General features: G+C 41.7%; 2 protein-coding genes across 2 annotated transcripts; one reads left to right on the top strand and one right to left on the bottom strand.

The window, feature by feature from the left end:
* Positions 1-11,820: 11,820 nt before the first annotated feature.
* LOC122825335 (proteasome subunit alpha type-6) lies at positions 11,821-16,805 on the top strand. The gene is made up of 7 exons (XM_044106698.1): positions 11,821-12,049; positions 12,570-12,664; positions 12,746-12,827; positions 14,619-14,774; positions 14,863-15,041; positions 15,284-15,378; positions 16,577-16,805. The coding sequence occupies exons 1-7, from the start codon at positions 11,974-11,976 to the stop codon at positions 16,632-16,634; spliced, it is 741 nt and encodes a 246-aa protein (XP_043962633.1). The 5' UTR covers positions 11,821-11,973; the 3' UTR covers positions 16,635-16,805.
* A 1,004-nt stretch (positions 16,806-17,809) lies between these two features.
* On the bottom strand, positions 17,810-20,138 carry LOC122825334 (NF-kappa-B inhibitor alpha-like). The gene is made up of 6 exons (XM_044106697.1): positions 19,851-20,138; positions 19,182-19,287; positions 18,873-19,080; positions 18,695-18,783; positions 18,341-18,601; positions 17,810-18,232 (listed from the first exon to the last, which is right to left on the bottom strand). The coding sequence occupies exons 1-6, from the start codon at positions 20,060-20,062 to the stop codon at positions 18,203-18,205; spliced, it is 906 nt and encodes a 301-aa protein (XP_043962632.1). The 5' UTR covers positions 20,063-20,138; the 3' UTR covers positions 17,810-18,202.
* Positions 20,139-20,436: the final 298 nt, after the last annotated feature.

Raw genomic sequence — 20,436 nt, 5'->3', positions numbered from 1 at the left:
ATTGGTTGCCCCGACGTTCCAAATGTCCCCCCTCCGTTCTGTTTTCCACCGACCCGGTTTGATCGCCCTCTTTCGTCACGGCGTATCTTAAACGGCCTGAAGGTTTGTTGGTTTGGGCCGATGCTGCATTGCTTCAGGGTGTTTCCTTCTCTTTCTTGAGCTTTCGAGAGATTATGGACTTGACTGTTATTACTGAGGTCACGGGAGCCTCCGCTCTGCACCAACCCCTTCACCTTAAAACCGTCTCTGGTTTTCCATTTGCAAAGACTATAATTTGCCTAAGCCAGTGGAAGGGGCTTCCCGTTCTGCAACTTCACAGCTTCTTTTGAAGACTTCCCTCAACAACACCTCCCACCTCAACTCTCCTGAACTGTCCAACACGCCAAACTTGAACTCAACTCTGCACCTCTTTGCAAGGTCTGCTTGCTGTTCAGTGTCCTTTAATCACATAGTAGCTAATCCTGTGCAAGACGGTTTGTCATAAGGCTAAAAGTTGAATCCTCCCTCGTGAGTCATTTGGTTTAAAAAAACGACTGTGACTAAAAGCAATGCCATGTCGAGTGAGAATCGGCAGAAAAACCCCTTACTTGGCTTGAGAATTTCCTTTTTTAAATATGATAACTGAGGCACTGAATATGCAGCAAATGATCGTCAGAAGTACTCCCATTGCAAACAGCGAATCATAGCAATCGAAACTCGATCAATGATCAATCTATGTGAGGGTATAACTCTCTTTGTCAGGGAGCATAACTTACACACTTCATGGAAAAGATGGAGAAGCATATAATTTTTCTTAGAGTCAAAATATTAACACTTCAGCTTGATAATGATGAGGGTTTATTTAGCTGTGCAATGCAAGAAAGGTAAAATAAAATAAAAAATGGTAAAAACTTGCAAATTTCAGCAAAATGTCACAGAAACACTCAGAAAGGAAAGAAAAAGATTCATTCCAAAATTTAATATCCTCCGCATTCTGGTGCTGATCTTGCAACAAAAACAACAACAACAAAAAATCACATTCTATTTTGGAGTATTAAAAAAAAAAAAAAAGCAGCACAGCACATGAGCACAATCTGGCTTTTTGTTGGGTAGGCAAGAAAAGTGACATCATTGCACCAGAACGGTCTGGTTTTCATATTAAAACATAAAAAGCACACAAGCGAAATGGTTTTCATGAAATTCAGTTTCATTTGACTGGCAACAAGCTGGCCTGTCTAGACGAGGCACAGGTGGCTCAAGTCCTCCTGAGCGGCTGCCAGAGAGTCCGACGAGTCAGTCTAAATAGTCACTAAAAAACATGATGGAGAGACATTTTGGGTTTGGATTACTCCTCATATTCTCATCACGCAGCTGCCTGGCAACTCCAGGTACGGATCCGTCCCAGATCTTCATCCTAACCTTCATGAACCTCAACTGGTTCTGAGAGGAAGTTTAGGTTCTTAACCTTCAGTCATTCAGCAGAGTTAAGATGTTTGTTTTCTGTTTCACCTCTAAAACGCTCCAAGTCTTTGTGGCATATATTCAGCAATGTGTTTGAAACATTTCCCAGAGATTTTGGTCCATATTGACATTATGACAAGGAGCTCTAGATCTTTGTCTATATTCTGCCAATGTTGTAAAAACACAGCTGCACAATCGCTGTGTTTACATTACATACAAAATTAAATCACAATAATAGGTGAATAAGCTTGTCCACGCAGCAATTTGTTACATGACTGATGTAAACAGTTACATGAGATATATTTATAATTCAGCCGTTGGAGAGACGAGCCCCCTTTGACTTGGGCAACTGCAGTCAGCGATTTTACAGAAGAGCTATGGATTCAATGCATTAGAATGACAAGATTTTTTTAACTGTGCGATACTGGGAGAGCTCGGGTGAAGCCAGCTGCACGTTGTCCAAAAAAATTTTTTAAAATCATCCTACTACTACTTCCTGTTGTTTCTGCGTTTTCGCCAGTAGTAACCTTCGGCCGTTGCTAAAGTTGCGTAAAAATTGTTGCGACAGATTTCCTAAACATGAGTTTTTCTCTAAATTGGCATGCTTTCATTAAGCAAATGTATTTTTGAAACTTCAATTTGCACAGTTTTATGGAAGAGGAGGAGATTCGTGAACAGGTAACATCTTTCCAACCTTTAATTGTCTCATTTGGGCGAGTTCAGTTTCCCATAGTTGGCCTATAAAGAAATCATTCTACCTTACAGTCGTCCACTGCTGTTGTTCATCTGGTATTCGGCATACCTAGGTTGTAATGAGTGGTTATTTGATCTACTGCTTTCAATACATAACAAAATCCTCTTTCTGATGCTAAGTTTGAACTCAATCACCATGTTTGGACGCCTAAATGCACTGAGCTGTTGCCATGCGATTTGTTTTGTTACTTTTTGTGTTACCAAAGCCATTGGATGCGTGTTCCCAATAAAATGAAAACGGGGTACGGATTTGCAAATCAAATCCAAAACCAAGCCAGAGCTACCAGTTTCCACGACGACGTCAACTTCAGCTTTGACACAAGCACAAGTGCCAAGTGAAACCTTTAATAGCATGGTTATGCAAATGCTGTTCACACAGCTTATGTTTGCTTACTTGTGATAAATGATCTCAGAAGGCCTGAGGGGAAGGAGTAAGGTTGCTGTCATCCTGTTAGTGAAATACCCAGAGAGTATCCCGCGTGTCTGCCTGGCGCTGGTAACCAGAGGGATAAAAGGATTTAAAAAGGTACACATAATGAGACAGCTCAACATGAGACATAATCTAATGCTGTACGGGGTATGAGACACGGCTGACGCTTCGAAAAGAACCCGATAGTTATTGCCTGTCTGAATCCGCCTGGCGCTGCTGTGATTCAGGTTTCCTGCTGGCCCGGAGGGAGGCATGTTGACTTTCTCCTGTAGCTGATTTAAAAGAAAGTGTGGTTAAAGTTGTTTTTGTTGGTTAAAGTCACTGTTTGTGCTTCCGATCTGGTTCTGCTTTTGTCCCTTACTTTCATTTTTTTTTCCTTTTTTTTTTTAGCTCTCAGGTTCTTTCATGGAAGCCTGCAGACAATGTGTCTGGTTACAGGATCTACTGTGACTGAATATATTCATCCTGCAGGACGGCTTTGAGTGATGCTGAGCGTAAATGGATGAAAGAACTGCTGACCAAGCTAACCTACCATGCAGCATTATTACACATTGATCCTGTTCACGTTTTGTCACAATACCACCAGAAGATCCGTGTGCATCTTGTTTGATGGACCGGCACACAAAAGTGCACAGATGTGGAGTGGAATAAAAATGATAAGATAGTTTGTTTTGAACATTTGGCTTGTACATACTAACATGGACAAAACTGTTGTTTTGTTAATGAGCAAAAAAACTCAACTTGAACCAACTCGAAACTGACAAAAGTAGAAATTCGGGTTGTCAATGTTAACGTGTGCGATTGATCTAAAAAGTTTAAGGCATTAATTTTACATAATGCCGATTAATCACATTACTTATTCTGACCTAAAAGCCTCTCTCCAGTGGAGGATTTAGTTCAAAGCAGCGCGGTGCGCGGTCTTGTTCTGCGGTCAACGAACGCATGCGAAAAGATGAGCGAGGAAAGTCAAACTGACGTCCTTAACGGCAAATTTTGCTCTAAAAGAAAAAAACACAGCGATGGACGTTAGGATGAAACCGCGGCAGCGTAAACATTTCTTATGTTTGAAACGACAAACAAAATTACTTATTTTAAACCTTCCTGAATCGGAAAACCTGGAAAACTGAGATGTTCAGTTTGAGACAATCAAATAAAAAGTTTCTTTTGAGAACTTGCAATGTTTCAATTCAAGCTTACAAAGGTAAGCATAATGATTACTTTTGATTGATCACAAGTGAGAGTAATTTGATTAAAAAAAAATTTTGACTGACAGAACTGGTTCAGTTATTCTGACCCCTCCCTAGTTCAAAGCAGCACGTTACACGGTCTTGTACTGCGGTCAACAACGCAGATGGGCGAGGAACGTAACGCCGATGCGCGCAACGACATATTTCGCTTTAAAAAACTCTGCAATGGACGCTTGTGTAAAACTTATATAGTATGTAGTTGGAATTTCTAAATTACGTTTGATACAAAATGACGTATTTTAAACATTCCTGAATAGGAAGACGGAGATTGAGACAATGAAACATTTTTTAAAAAGGTGCGGTTTTGCATTTCAAGTGTTAGAAGGTTAAGCATGGTGATTAATCACGATTAAACACAGCGCTAGGGTGGGATAAATCTGCTAAAAAATGTATTTGATTGACAGAACTAGTTCATTTCATTTCGGTGAACAACGAAATGTTTTTTGTTTGTTTGTTTTTGGTGGCATAATTTTAGTTTTACCTGCCATTCCGTTATACATATATGTCTGCATCTATTTTTGGGTTTTTGGGTTTTTTTTCTGTAAAAACAGAATCACTTTGTGACCGTAAAACCTTATCTTGTGTTTCAAGTCTCTTGGGGATTTCGTGAACCATTTTTCTTTACATGTTACAAGCAAAAACCACGGATACCCACCCACCTCTCAACACTCCACAACCACACCAGCCCCAATGTTCACACCTGTTCTAAAATGATTCACTGAGTATACCAAAGATAGCAGCCAGATTTACTGGAAAAAAAGAGAAGAAATGGCAGGAAGAGGAAGGAGTGGCTGTCACATGCTGAAGCTAATTATGCGTTTTTCAAAGGTCTCTGCGAGATAACTTTGCCCAAAGCACCGAGCGATGGAAATCTGGTGGTTTAACGCTGTAAGATAAAACTTAGTCTGAGAGCTAATGTGAATGTGGTACATGGGAAAGATTATTCTACAAGTTTATATTTGCTACTGGAAAAAAGTTTGAAAATGCACATTGAAAAACACAGAAGTTTTACTAATGTCCTTCGAGGCTGCCATACTCAAAATGCTCTAGGATCTTTGCAGTTTACTGGGAAAAAAAGGGGAAAAGTCATTGTCCAATATGCACGCTTGTGTAAAGATATTGGGAGTTTTCTATACATGTCACCTAAGTTGCACTTTTAGATATGATTTTAAATTATGTTTTATACAATAAAGGGAAGTCAAATGAAACTGCATGGCTTTCCCAATGCTAATTTTCCTACAAATCTAGTAAGAATTATTTATATTCTTACTATTGAGGGGGTTTTTTTTATTTGTTTCAACATTTTCCTATGATGACAAAATAATTTTGCCTTAATTACATGAAAATTGAAGCTAAACATTTCAGGTAAAGTCTCACAGAAATCCTATTTTCACAGAATGTTTGAAAGGTCTAATTCCAAACTTCACAGCTAACAATTTCCCCGTACGTTGAACTAATTTGGATACATGTCCGATTGTTTTCGAAGCGTTGGTAGGTCGGTGTGGTCCGGTCGCATTTTATCCGACTTTGTTGTTGATGTGAGACGTGTGTCAATAATTATACATCAGAAGAATCTAGACGAGGAAAGGTGGTGCAGTTGGTAGAGCTGTTGACTTGCAGCAAGAAGGTCCTGGGTTCGATTCCCGGCCCGGGGTCTTTCTGCATGGAGTTTGCATGTTCTCCCTGTGCATGGTGGATTCTCTCCGGGTTCTCCGGCTTCCTCCCACAGTCCAAAAACATGACTGTCAGGTTAATTGGTTTCTCTAAATTCTCTCTTGGTGTGTGTGTGTGTGTGTGAATGGTTGTTTGTCCTGTTTGTTTTCTGTGTTGCCCTGCGACAGACTGGCGACCTGTCCAGGGTGAATCCCGCCTCTTGTCTGGAACGTAGCTGGAGATAGAAACCAGCAACCCTCCTGACCCCATTAGGGACGAAGGGTGTTCAGACAATGGATGGATGGATGGAAGAATCTAGACGAGGTCAATCCATGAGTAGACAATGTCTGTAAAAATCATAATTATGAATTTATGAAAGAAGTCTGTGCTATCGAAGCGCATCACATCAGAATCCCACCACTCTTGTTTCTGACCACATATCCAAACAGACTTCGCTCCAGATGTTGCAGTCAATGCTCCAAAGAACGTCCTTGCTATTAGTTGTGCTTTTTTGAAAATTAGCTTTCTTTGTCTTATCATCTTGTGACAATACTGCCCTGTCTTATTGCTGAATAGACTTTCAAATTGATTTATAGCCGTCTGCTTCCATCTCTACTGTTGTAAACGGTGTGACGTGTGTGTTATTCTTCTGCGCATTCGGGTCACTTCGTGATGTCTTTCACAGCGAAGTCTGACTGAAGTCGGTTTGATCGGTAGTACGAACCGCCACTCAAAAAGAAAGAAGCCGGATTTTATCAAAAAAAATTGTAATTGAGCGTCAAGACCTGACGTCTGAACGTAGTTTAATAACAAGTAATAATATATCAAATTTTTGTAGCGCTCAACTTTATCAGTATCAACTATGTCATGACACTGAGAGACAATTTACAGAATGTCATTTGGGACAGAGGCATGAAACTTTATTCATATTTTATGATGCTGTTTGTATTAAGTAAATAAATGTTTTAAAAATCACAATATAGTCAAGCTTGTTTTTGTTGTAATTATTAAGGTTGTATGTTGCATGATCATTTCTCCCAGGAGAAAGAACAGTTAAAGATGAAACATTGTAAGTGCTTCATTCAAAGGTGAGGTCTTTACTGCTTTGCAAAAGCCATATCCTGCTTTCTGTTTTAGGTCATTTACAGTCAATTTTGTGTGTTAGCACATCCAAGCTTCCTGCAGCTGTACAGTACAATAGTAGAGCAGCACAAAGGCCAAATTAGTCATGACATCAAAGTAATAGCCATGCAGAAAGTAAAAAAAAAAAAAAAAAAAACTAGCAGTGAGCTTCTTCAGGCAACGTTTTAGTATTTATTTATTTCAAGAATGATTTAAAAATTGAACCAGTTTTCATTTTCAGCTTCTGCTCGGATCCACACAACAAACTTATCTGACCTCTCCAATCTGCCACTGTTCTACATGTTAATCTGTGTAAAGTCCCTGGTTGTTTCACTCCTAATCCTCCACGTTACTACGCCCAAAGTCCCGTCCACACCCAGGTGCTTCGCATCCGTGGAATAAAACCAGGATGACAACATTCTCTTTCTTTTCCTATTTAAGAACACTAAATGTCTGCGTAATGCCCCGAGGCGCTGCCAACATTTTGAACTTCAAGACGCTCCTGGCGTACAGTGTGATCGTTTGATGGGCTTTAACATGCCAAACCACAAGATAATTCACCAGGAACAAGATGCAAATTCAAAAGAAGCTGGTAGTAAGAGGAAGCCAGCGCCAGGTGCGAGCGCACGCGTCTACAATGGACTTGGCTTTATCGTCTTTGCTCCGCTCAGCATTTTCGTCCTCTGCAGATAAGCACTTCTTAGAAGCTGCTCACAGTCCGCAGGTTCTTAGAAACCAAACGCTTCATGTGTGCATGAAAACCGACCAAGATGTTGTGTTTTAAAGGTCTAATATATATTTGCTTCTAAAAAACGTTTGTACAGACCGGTAACTTTTCCATTTTGTCAAACTTCAATGAATGTTATGTGACAGAGCAACACACAAATGTTCATAATTGTGTGTAATTTTGCAAACAAACTCACCGAAAGTGTGACGAGCCTTTCCCCCCACACCCCTTTAACCTCTCTTAATTCTGGTATGAAACGTAAAACAATCTTGAACTTCAGTTCAGTTGATCATTAAAAAACAGAACTATGGAGCAACTGCAAGCACACTAGGACGTGGCTGTCCAAGAGAGCATTTATCAGCAAAACATCCAATAAGAGGTTCGGTGCTCAGGTAGAAGAGAATCAAATATTGCCTGGAAACTCCACAGATTTAGCATTAAAGGGTTTTTTCAAACCTGACAGACTCAGTTCGATTGGGGGGAAAAAAATTGCAAGATTTTCTCGATCTTCGGCTGCTGCGATTCTCTTTCACACTATTTTGTGTATAAAGATTCAAACCAATTGAAAAACTTGTTTCCCTCCTCGCCTGTGGTGGCGCTGCACTGAAAGAAACGACACAGAAACCTCTGAAGAAGACTGGAGCGCAACTTCCTTCTTCATAAAATGTAAACAAAAATGGAGCGTCATCAAATTCTAGCGGTTGTCGGATTTCTCTTTCATCTTTAATAAAAGACCACGAGTCTTTTCTACCACTAGTGGTAGACTTGCGCGTTTGTTTTTGGTTGCATTTACTCAGGATCTTCTGCGCTATGGTCCGCTTCCTGCTTTTGAAGCGGTCTCTGCTGTGCTTGGTGTTCACATATGCATTCGAACTGCGCCAGCGTTCACCTCACCCAAACCGAGACCTAGGTCTGCTGTTTTTGGTTCGCATCAGAGTTGACTTGCGCATTCACAGCTCCCCAAACAAAACTGGACTTTCAAAGCGAGTGAACTAGAATTTGATTAGAGCGAACTCAACAGGGCTGCTGTGAAGAAAGAAGTTTGCCACAAGCCATTTAGTGGACACATTTAAGGCCGGATTTACATGGGATGCGGGCCGCTTCACGTTACAGTCAAGCGACAGAGAAGCTGGAAGCTGAGAGTTCGTGTCCGGGATTTCTTTTCTTTTCTTTCTGTGAGCAAGCGCTTCAAAAATCCATGGTTTTGACGTTTGAGAGCTTTTCACAACAGTTTCTAGAAAATGAGTCACAACTGCTGCGTTCTACATCATACCTAAGAGTCCAGTCATGTTTACCTTTCCCCCTCCCCGTTGCTTAACATCTAAACTTTTGAGCTTGGAAAACATTAGCCACCATGGTGGCTCTGCAAAGTGACACAGTATTTTCATAAATGCTGGAGATCCCCCCCCCTGAACACCACCACCTGACACACTCTAGAAATGCCTCCTACGCCTTCTCTCAACGCAGCGCGGGTGGGGGTCTTTCTGGTTTCAAGATGTGAACAGCATACAGTACGATCTGATACGTTATGAATGAGACAAAGTAAGAACGGAAGCAGTGAGGGAGAGACAAAGATTTTAGGTGGGCAAGAGAACAGGAAGGGGGGAGGAAGGTGAGGTATCAGGATGAAGGGGTAATAATTGTGGGGGTGGGGGGGCTTTATGTCTCACTTATGAAATATCAAATGAGCAGTTTGTGTTTAAACCCATAAACTAAATTGCTGGAGTTAATAATAGATATTGCATATATGTAAACTAGTCCTTTGCATTCGTTCTGTATCGATTCAAGTCTAAGGAATGATCAAGCAACTCAACACAAACTATCAAAAGCTGCGTTTCCATTCGACATAAAGTTGCTCTAATTAAAATTACAAAAATAAATTATTTTTGTATAATTGAAAACACTGTATTTTTTTTGTTGTTGTTTTTTTGTGGGGGGGGATAACATGTTTTTTGATGAAACGTTTTTGCGCCAGGATGAGGCGGTTTTTCAGCCGCATTGAAACTTCGCGTCACACAAGTCTTGTGATCAATACGACAAAGAAAACAACAAGCAGTAGTATGGGTTGTGTTTTGGCTTCTTTTCATTTTTCAAACAATGTGCACAAAAGGTTGTGTGTCATTCAAACTCTTCTGCAAAATCGGCAACTACAATTTCCACAAAAGGTTGCATACCTCACAGCGCAAGGGGCTTGTCGCTCCAACACCTGAATGAGACGCCGACGTCTCCTCTGATGGCTGATGAGAGCTATCGCCATGGCTGGATTATGAATAATTCACTTATTTAACGGTATACATCCGTCACTGCCAGGATTTTTGATAACTCGTCGTTTGAACAAGCTCATTCAAGTGCGATTTTAATTTAATTTATTACTTAACGGAAGCAACACATTTGCAAACTTGTGTTTTTCCAACTTTAGCAGAACATCGACGAAGATTCTGTGCACGTTTGCGTTGGAAAAGCAGCTAGTCGTTAGTGATTGTAACCCAGTCTGCACAACGTGTTAAAGAGTAAAACAGGAACTTGAGACTATAACCAGCAGTCGGGGACTTTTTGCCTGGAAGAGATCATCAGAACCTTTTAGCGGCAATTATCTGCAGGTGTGTCGCCGATCGCACATCCTGCCACTTCACCGATCTCCCTCATGAGTCATTATCCGAATAAGTAAGTAACTTATAAAGAGGAAGCCGACTTCCTCTGTGTGGCTGTTATCTACCTGCAGAGGGAAAATCCCTGATGACACACACAGTGGACATTAGAGCAAAGGAAAAAGGAAATGGGATTTGGGATTTTACCAAGACAAAACAAGTGATTTCTCCTTCCTTGCAGATGACCCTTGGATATTATCTACCCTGACCACTAGCCATATGCACTTATCTATAACCTTTCAGTCCATTTATCCATGAATAACTCTAGAACAGAATGAAAACTTCTCATGCCAGCTTTAAAGCATAAGCGCGATTATTTACAGTATTCGTTTACAATGTTGTCTTGTAGTTGTGCAGGACGTTACTTAGACCTCAATGTTTTGCACTTGCAGGAAATTGTAACACGTGTCGCTTCCTCATTTGGGTTCCCACAGACTCTTGCGAATACACGGTTGCATACTTGCATGCTCGACACATGTGCATGCAAATTGGTACTATTATTCAGTCATCGCAGAGAGCGTCGAGTGAAAAGCAATTGAAAAGGACAACGTGTCAATCGACGGTCATCGGGAAGTCATACTGTTTCTGCATGAGAGTTACTCGAGATCAAATGTCAGTGTGTGTGAACCATGTGACTTTTTTTTCCACTTGTTGGCCCCAAAGTGCTTACTGGAAGAACAATGGGGCTTTTTTTTTTTTTTTAAGACCTTTAGCCCCATATATGTCTTTTGGTCTGAACCACTCTGTTAGTAAATTATAAAAAGTCACAGCGGTTGCTGCTCACAAACAGGAACTTTTGTTTCCTCTGCAGCAATAAGCATGGCATTGCAACACTGCAGGTTGTTAAGAAGCTAAACTGGGTCGTTAAATACCAAAATGATGCGAGTCTGTTTAAAAACAACTGCAGTTCATTAGGGATTTATCTGCTAAAGCAGTTATTTTAACGTTACTTCATGTAGATTGTGTTCCTTAGTGACATTTTGCAAACTTTCTCTTGCAACCTTGCAACCCTACTCCTGCCAGAGACTCACTGAGAGCCATTTTGATTCACTCCGTCATATGAACTCTCTTCTTTACTATAATCTCTCGCTTCTCTCCACCTTTCTTCTACCTCCTACTAAAGATTACAGCATCATCTGCAAACATCATAATCTTTCAGACTGCCCTACTTCATCCAGCAACCTTTCTGTCACCAGTAGTCTTAAAGGGTCAGTATTATTTATATTGCAGGCACCTAGTTCCATTTTATAGCACACTCGGGTAACTACGTTACCTTCAGTTGTTATAAAAATACTATTAAAATATGCCTTGAAAGAAATTTGAATTTGCAATTTAATGCCTTGAAATTGGCCGTCTGTCTCTTAATTTAATGGTCATTGACAAAAATTACAATAATTCATATAGGTAACAAAAAATGAAATCAGGCAAAAGAAACATTTTACAAATTTGTTTCTTTCAATAAAAAAACTTGCACAACTTTAATAAAAACTGCAGGTGTGTGTCTGCGTATGGTGAATTTTTGGTAAAAACGTGTCTGCTACTCTTTCAGTGAAGTTACTCAAGTAAAAAAGTATACAGCCTAGTAAATGTACAGCCTAAACGTACATTTCTTCAAAAACGTAACAGAAGTTAATGTAACTAGTTACCACCCAACTCCTGATATCCATAAATACAGTTTATAAAATGAAACTAATTTGTTAACATGCTAAAAATTGCTTTTCATAAGTGTAATCACATGTACGCCGTCATTCGTCAGTTTTTCCTACTAGAAACCAATAACGCACGCCGACTTACTGAATCGCCATGGTAACACGGCAAGACCTCTGACACCGGATGAAGTACTCGGCTCCTCAAATCAGTTTCCGGGTGGAAATATTTGTTCATGAAGTGAAGTCTGCTTGCAAATTCATTGGGGGGTAAACGAACTTTCCGGCCAAAATTTAAGCTCACAGAATGTCCCGAGGCTCGAGTGCAGGGTTCGACCGACACATCACCATCTTCTCTCCCGAGGGGAGGCTCTATCAAGTCGGTCAGTATTCTGGAGCTGCTCACGTTGATAGGAGCCGCTTCGTTGGCTCACTTGTTTGCTAGCTAGCTAAATGCTCTGTCATGGTTCTCTGAGGCCGGCTCCTGGCTCGTATTTGACACCCGCCAAAGTGAAAGTAGAGTCACTTATAAATTTGAAACATAAGTTTAGAATGTCCATGCTGTTACATTTGCGTTTCCTTTTATGACGCTAAGCTGTAACAAAGTAGCAAATGTTAAGAGAGAGCCTGCTGCTAGGCTAGTTAGCATAGTTAACATTACACTTTACATAGCTTATTTACTACTGAGACAGCTTGCATTTGTGTTTAATATTTAATATTTGGATTTCTAAAGAGTTTTCTTATTTTATTGTAGTATTTTCATTCTGTGAAAAAACGTGAGGTGTTTATTATACAGTAGTTGAAGATCTGAATTACCCCTTCGCCTCTGTAGCCAGGCATGGTACAGGTTTTCAGCTGTATGGCAATCTTCTATTACATTATTTTCTTCTTCATCTTTTTCAGAATATGCTTTCAAAGCTATAAACCAGGGTGGCTTAACGTCGGTAGCAGTCCGAGGGAAGGACTGTGCAGTTGTTGTAACACAAAAGAAAGTACCGGTGAGTTGAGGGATGCTTGCATTTTGTAGCCGGATGTTCCATGTTGACCATTTTCTCACTGCTCCGGTCTTCTTTGGACAGGATAAGCTTCTGGATGCCTCCACAGTGACCCACCTCTTCAGAATAACAGACAACATCGGATGTGTGATGTCTGGGATGACGGGTGAGGAATTCCCTGAGCATTAAGGTCTATTACGTAGAGGCAGAAGGTGTATACAATAAGTAAAGCTGAGTAGCAATGAGATACTTTCATATCAATAACCAATTGATATGCACATGACAACCAGTTATGTGCATTGATGTAAAGATGTAGGTTCAGTGTACAAAAACTTATTATCTTATCTAATTACCTTTTCATATTCCAACATTGTTTGTTAAATGTAAGTTAAAAGCAACATTTGCTGTAGTAGAGACACGATTTTACAATATTGTTTAGTTTTACTCCTTAAAATAAGACTTGGGTTACTCAGTTACTGAAACGCATTGTTAGCTAATCCATAAAGCTAACACATTGGCAAGAAATATGGGGAAAATTGGCACAATTGAAACATAGAATTTTGCAAGACCTTACTGAGCTGTTATGTTGAATACAATTGACTTTCTGCGTCAATTGTTTTATTTATGTTGACATGATGTAGGCTTTTTAATGTGTAAAGGAAACATATGAGGCAGGTAAATATTTTGTTAAATGTCTTTTTATGCCTCTTCTGAGACATGTAGACTAGCAGAAACATGTAATTATGACTAGACTGTCATTTCTCCTGGCTGTTTAACTGAGAGTTTGTGTCTAGTTGGCTGCAAGATTTTGATGAGTCACTTTCTGCCATTTTTGTGGGTTCTGCTGAAATTCCTAATTCCGAACCGTCCCTTTGGATGCGAAACCACAGAAAGGATAATTTTCATCCAGATTGTTTATCCAGTCTAATTAATACAGATCGTGCCCATAATCAAAAATTTGGTGTCAGGTCAACTTGAAAAGATTACAAACACAAATGAGGATATTTATTTAGGAGAACTGCGTTGAGCTGTTGTACAAGAACCTGTACGACTCACCAAAGTTTATTTAGTTATGAGCTTCTCGTTATTTAAAACAGGAAATTCCTAAATGTTCAATTAGATTTTTTTTCTATCTTTTTTAGTATTTATTTATTAGGCTACTTGAACTGGGACCCAAGTCTGTGTTTTGTACCATAAACATGTGGATGTGATCTGGTATGACGGTAAAATCGTTGAAGCAAAAGTACTCATGGGCCAAGAAAGAAACATAAAAAAAAAAATCATAAAATCAAGTAGGTTTATTTATTTACTTATTTACTTGGAGGAAAGGGATATTTTAAGAATTTTTCATGTTTTCTGTTACATCTAGTTTTGAAATTCTTGTGGGCTTGGTGGAACAAATTTAATCAGTCATCCCAACAAGATCTGGATCGCTTACTTTCAAAACGTTTGCCATGTTCAACTGAGTTTAATAGATTCAATAAAAGTTGATTGATCAAGTGCAGCAAAGTCAACTTTTTGGTAACAGACGTGGTTCTACCTATTATACAAGTTTGCTTGTGAAAGGTGCGTGCTGTGGTGGCGTAGGGGAAACCGTGACCCACGTTTGGAGGCCTTGAATCCTCAACGTGGCCGTCGTGGGTTCGATTCCCGGACCCAGCGATACTTGCCACATGTCTTCCCCCTTTCCTGTCAGCCTGCTTTCATATAAGGGACACTAGGGCCCACATAAAGACCCCCTGGAGGGGAGGACAAAAACAAACAAAACAACTTTGCTTGTAAAAAGGGGGGTTTTTGTGTTGTGTTAATTTTTCTACATTTTCCTTTGTAGAAAAATTATGCAAATAACTTTTTGCGTAAATCCCTGAAACCTGTAACACGTTCTTTTTTTTTTAGCCTGTTTCGAAGTGAAACTGGAAGCGAATCATGTTTTTTTTTCGTCGTCGCCTCCCTACAGCTGACAGCAGGTCTCAGGTCCAGCGAGCTCGCTACGAGGCGGCCAACTGGCAGTACAAGTACGGTTACGAGATCCCGGTGGACATGCTGTGCAAGAGGATCGCCGACATCTCTCAGGTCTACACGCAGAACGCAGAGATGCGACCGCTGGGCTGCTGTGAGTTGACGCCCTGCGTCCCGTGTTTTTAACCCTCGGACGCGCCGCCCCGGGAGTGAACGCGGGTGCGTGTCCGTATGATCGGCAGGTATGATCGTGATCGGTGTGGACGAGGAGTTCGGCCCGCAGGTGTACAAGTGCGACCCGGCCGGCTACTACTGCGGCTTCAAGGCCACCGCCGCCGGAGTGAAGCAGACAGAAGCCACCAGCTTCCTGGAGAAGAAAGTAAAAAAGAAACTGGACTGGACCTTCGAGCAAACGATCGAGGTGAGGTTGTTCTGCCGACCGTCGCGCAGGTTGATAAGAAAACAACCTGAATGTGAAAGCAACTTGCGTAACCTGTGGTGGTTTCCTGCCTCCCTCTAACACATTATATAACCATCATGTTCTGTTTATAAGAAGCAGAAAAGCACTAATTTATGTAATAAATCCACACAACTGATAAAATGAAACCTGACACTGCCCTGTCTCCTAAATGTTTTGTTGTTGTTTTTTTTGCTCCACCTCAGACGGCCATTTCTTGTCTTTCAACTGTCCTTTCCATTGACTTCAAACCGTCTGAGCTGGAGGTGGGCGTCGTGACAACACAGGAGCCCAAGTTCAGGTACATTTGCAGCAAAGGATTGCTTCTCAGAAGTGAAATGAGAGGCAAACAGCATTACTGTCAGACTTTTTTTTTTTTTTTTTTTTTTACTTTTTTTTAGGAGTCTATTTCTCATCAGTCTTGCACAAGTATGAATTCACTGGAGGTGCAAATTTTTCAACGTAGCGATTCTTAGGGTCACGATTTGATTCACAAACATTTTTTGATTTAGAAACCAATTTTTCTGTTTAAGTTATGTGAAAGGAAAAGACAGGACAGGGTAAACAGAACATTTACTGAAAACAGTAAATGTTTTCAGTAAGTATGAAACTTATACTTATGCAGTATAAGTTTCATACTGCATCAAATCATGTCATCTAAATTCCCAGTGTCAGGTTAGCTTAGCTGCCTGGTCTTTTCTTAAATAGAAAAAAAATATCAAGAAATTATTCAAAATATAATCTGACAAAAAAAAATTATGCAGACTAAAATTGATTTTTGAGCATTTTGAATCAATTCAGAAATACCAGAACTAAGAATTGCTTTTTTATCTTACCTTTGTCCAGAAACTTTTCTATATTTTAGTTTTTGGAACTACAAAAAAAGAAATTCATAATTTCACACACAAAAAAAAAAATTTAAAAATCTGAATTGCGTGGCGTGCACCTGTTTCCAATCCCCCTCAATCTTATCCTCTTAAAGTTTGGATTCAGAATTCATAAACATTTAATTTAATCTCATGACAACTTTTTGATCTCCTTAACTGTGAAAAGTGGCTGTGGCAGCATTATGTTGTGGAGGTGCTGTCCTTCAATGGGGTCAGGAAAGAGTGTTGGAGCTAAATGTGGGTCATGCCTGCAAGAAAACCCTTTAGAGGCCTGATCACACTTAAGACAAGGGTGGAGAAACAGCCTTTGAACATGAATAAAGGCATATTTATGTGTAAGAACGGCCTAGTCAAAGTCTAGACCTAAATCCATTAGAAACGTCTTGGAGCCAGAGATGTTTCTATGAACACAAACTCAGGTTTTCGGTTGAAAGCCATGTGTCATTTTCCTTCTGATTTATGACCATGAGTTACTTTGAGTAGGCCAATCTCGTGAGAGTCGTGGTTGTAATTTGACAGCGTTGTAAACACAACCTAACGTGTTAGAGGCAGCGTTAATCTGGGAACCCCAACAAACGTCACCGACCGTCTTTCTGCCGTCGTTTCCTGCAGGATCCTGACAGAGTCTGAAGTAGACACCCACCTCATGTCGTTGGCAGAGCGGGACTGAGCGGGCGCAGAGACGCCACCTGTTTGACTGACGCAGAGCATGATGGGAAGTGCAGTTTTCCCAGATGGAGGCTGGTGTTTATCTTTGTTTGCTGTACATTTATCCTCTCTCTCCCCCTCTCCTCCATATGATTTCATTCAACAATAAAACAAGTTTTTGGAGTAAAACACATTTTTTTGTCCTATTTATTGTTCAGCGTGCAAGGCTGTATTTAGTGTTCAGGTTTGTTTGACCGAAGTGGAAACAGCTATGGGAACATGCACCTGGGCTTCCTGTTGTGGCTCTAGTCATATGACTGAAGCTATTTTACTACACTGTCACTGATTTGACCTCTTTTTTTTTTTTTTTCTCTGAAGTACATAGATCATGACAAAAGTAGCTCAGTTACAACGAACAGGAAACGTTCAGCTGAAATAGGGTAGAGTTCCTCTTGTTGGCTCTGAATGGTTTTGTCTCTACGTTGACACGTGGGCTTCCTTTAAAATGCGAAGGTTCAGGATTCTTATCAATGAACGCTGCTCATTCTTTGGCTATTCTGAACATGAATAAAGGCATATTTATCAGATTTATCAGAAATTCAAACATGCGTCAACTTTCACAACATCCGCTTTTCTCTTGTACTTTTTGCGGGTGCATTTCCATTTAGGTACAGGATTATGAAATTTATCGCAGGAAGCGACCGACACCAGGAACCTGCGGGAAATCCTCTGTTTATGATACTCCAGCTTATCTCCAACAGGAAGTCTTGAACTTCCCAGACTGGAACAATTTCCCTGTTGTGATACAGCATTAAATCGACTCTTTCCCACTCTTGCAAAAAAGAAAAGGAACATTTCCTTGTCGCCGCGACTACCCAGCAGTACCAGTTCCGCGGCTGCTGCTCAGAGTGGAATGTTTGCGAGCACGCCGTGTTCCTCCAGCCCAGGGACTTTTCAGCGCGGTGACTCAGAGACCCGCTGACCTCGCCCAACAAAGGAAATCCCATACTGTTCCTACCGGGGCTTACTCTGTTTTTTTTTTTCTCTCTCTCTCTCTTTCTGAGTGACTGCCTCGTGGTTTATTGTGAGAAATGACGCTTCTTACAAAGTCTTGGAAAGACCAGCAAAGAGTCATCCTTCATACGGAGGGAAATTCAACTATTGGCTCAGCTGAGGAAAAACCACGAGTCACAACTGTTCATGTTCATAGACTTTTTTTTTTATTTGACTTTTTTCAAGATAATAGTGTTTAAATTCACACTTGGTACAAAAATAGGATCTCTGTATTTACAATATGTTACAAAGCTTGCATTTATACAATGTATTTATATTTTTACACAGTTGCGGACCATATGGAGGTCTCGCCGCCATTGTTTTTTTTTTAGCAATCTTGACCATACAACCATCTTCGTTCCCTGGTTTGCAGTCTCGAGTGGCCAGCACCAGCGTGCCTGAACCATTGGCCATGGAGGAGGGAGCGGGACATGGAGAGGTGGAGCATGACCGGCTTCTGTACCCCGTTGGGAGCCGTTCTTCGGCAAACCCGTTAGCAGCTTGACGTTCGCACCAAGAGCGATGAGGGTGCCTTTTCTACTTCCCAAACACTATGTCGTCATAGAGCTAAAGAGATGCAAGACAAGAACTCATGAGAAATTCTGCTTTACTTTGGAAGATCCTACTAGATGAGAAGTGTTGTCTCAGCGGCGCCAATCCGATAAAGAATCTTACCTCATCCTCCATCAACTCCAGGTCCTCCATGTCGCTGTCGTCTGACTCGCTCTCAGGCAGCGCCCTCAGCTCCAGCGCCGTCCGCTCGTACAACTGGCAGCGGATCTCGTCGTTCTGCCGCCCGTACGTAAGGTGGTATGGCGTGAAGCCTCCGTAGTTCTGGCAGTTGACCTCTGCGCCGAGGTCAAGAAGGCATCGGACTAGCGTGGGGTTCTGCAGATCGACAGCCAAGTGGAGAGCTGTCCGTCCACTGCAGGGTTCCTGTGGGAAAACCGTAAAAGCCAACAGTTAGATCCGTGTTCGGGTAGCGGGTTCGGAAAGACGTTGTGGAGTTTCATCTGGACCGAGACCTACCTGTTCGTTGATGTTCGCTCCCAGCTGAACGAGGCTTTCCACCAAGGAAACGTAGCCGTTAATGGATGCCAAATGGAGGCAGCTGTGTCCTGGGAAAGGTGAAAGAGAAGCTCTGTTAGGGACCCAACTTTGAACAAGTTTGATCGAGGTGCAACAACTGGCACAGGTCGATGCTTACCACTGTAGTTGGGGATGGACAGGACGGAGGTGAGGTGGCGTTGGCAGTTCTGGGTGATGACGCCGAAGCACGCCATGGAGCCGCGTTTGCAGGCGATGTGGAGAGCCGTGTTGCCGCTGTCGTCGGTCAGCAGCAGGTCAGCGCCGGCTTTCAGGAGACAGTCCACCAACTTGGGCTGCTCGGTGATCACTGCCAGGTGGAGGGCAGTCTGAGGAAGAGGACACAGTTATTTAGGAGATGCATGAGACTTAAGATGAGGAACATGCTAGGCTTTTGATCAGCTCTGAAGGGGATGATGCTGATTGTTACCTGTCTTTGGTGGTTCTGTTTGTTGAGGAAAGAGTGACTTCTGGAGAGCTGGATCATCTGAAGGGCATGTTCAGTGGCTTCATGAATGATGGCCAAGTGGAGCAGTCTGTTGAGAGGAGGAGGGGGGGTTGTTAAAAGACAGCTTTTAAAAAAAGAAACTACACACAAGGGGAAGTGGTTTCAGTCATATAAGAGAGAACAAAGGCTAAACAGCGGAGCGTTTCGCAACAGTGGAGTTTTGTCTGGTTATTTCCACCAGTTGTGGCTTGACACATCTGATGCTTTATCAGTTCCTGGCATCGGGCCAGGGACTTTCCTGAATGCGCAGAGCGGACTTTAGCACCGCCCCAGGCTGCGCGCACACCCCGCACTGCAAAAACTCCTGAATGCCAGTATGCACGCACTTTTTTGTTGTTGTTGTTGTCGTTTGTTTTAAACTTGCACTTTTTGTGCAAACTTTAACCTTCCCAGTGCGCTTTCTTGTTTTTTTAGAATTTGCTTTGCAGCTTTGATCAAATCGCGTCCGCATTTACCAACTTCTCCTCTTTTTGGAGCAATACGCGCAAATTTCCGGAATTTAGATGGGTTTTTTTTTTCTTTTTGCGCAGATTTGCAAAAAAAACAAACAAACAAAACAAAAAAACAAGTACAGTTCAAAACTCCACTTACGTGTCTCCGTCCTCGGTCACCGCGTCCCTCCACGGCTCCCACTCCTCCGTGTTCTCCTCCTTGCATCTCACAGTCAGGTCCTTAAAGTCCTCGATCATCAGGGTTTCGTCCTTTAAGGAGTCCACGCCGCTGTCCAGGCGGTCCTCTAGCATTTTCCCCTGCTTGCTGTCCAAGTTATAATCCATTTGTCCGTGCATTGTGTGAACGGCCATGTTGAGTTTGAGAGCGCGCTATCGGGTCCGTCGCGTCGAGAGGTCAGGGTGGATGTGTGTGTCTGCGGAGGAGACGACGAGCCTTTTTGTGCGCTCTCATGGGCGGAGCCACAGCGGGGGATTTCCGACAGAGTTAGAAACAGCACAAGGGAAATCACATCGGAGCTGAGCTTTTTGAGAGAAAAATCCCCCCCCACACTCCAAAGGAGACTCAGAATGAAAACCTGTAGTTTCCTATTAGACACCTATTTTCTACCTGCCCTGCGTGTTTGCTCGGGGGCCACATGTCTTCAATGAGACGCGACGGGCATGAATGAGAGGCAAAGACAGCCCCTGACTGGCTCTTGAAGAATTCCCTTCGTGCTCGGGGGAAA

This window comes from Gambusia affinis, linkage group LG22 (genome assembly GCF_019740435.1).
Source record: "Gambusia affinis linkage group LG22, SWU_Gaff_1.0, whole genome shotgun sequence".
NCBI lineage: Eukaryota > Metazoa > Chordata > Actinopteri > Cyprinodontiformes > Poeciliidae > Gambusia > Gambusia affinis.
The sequence above is the reverse complement of the archived record's forward strand: the minus strand, read 5'-3'. Positions and strand labels throughout refer to the sequence as shown.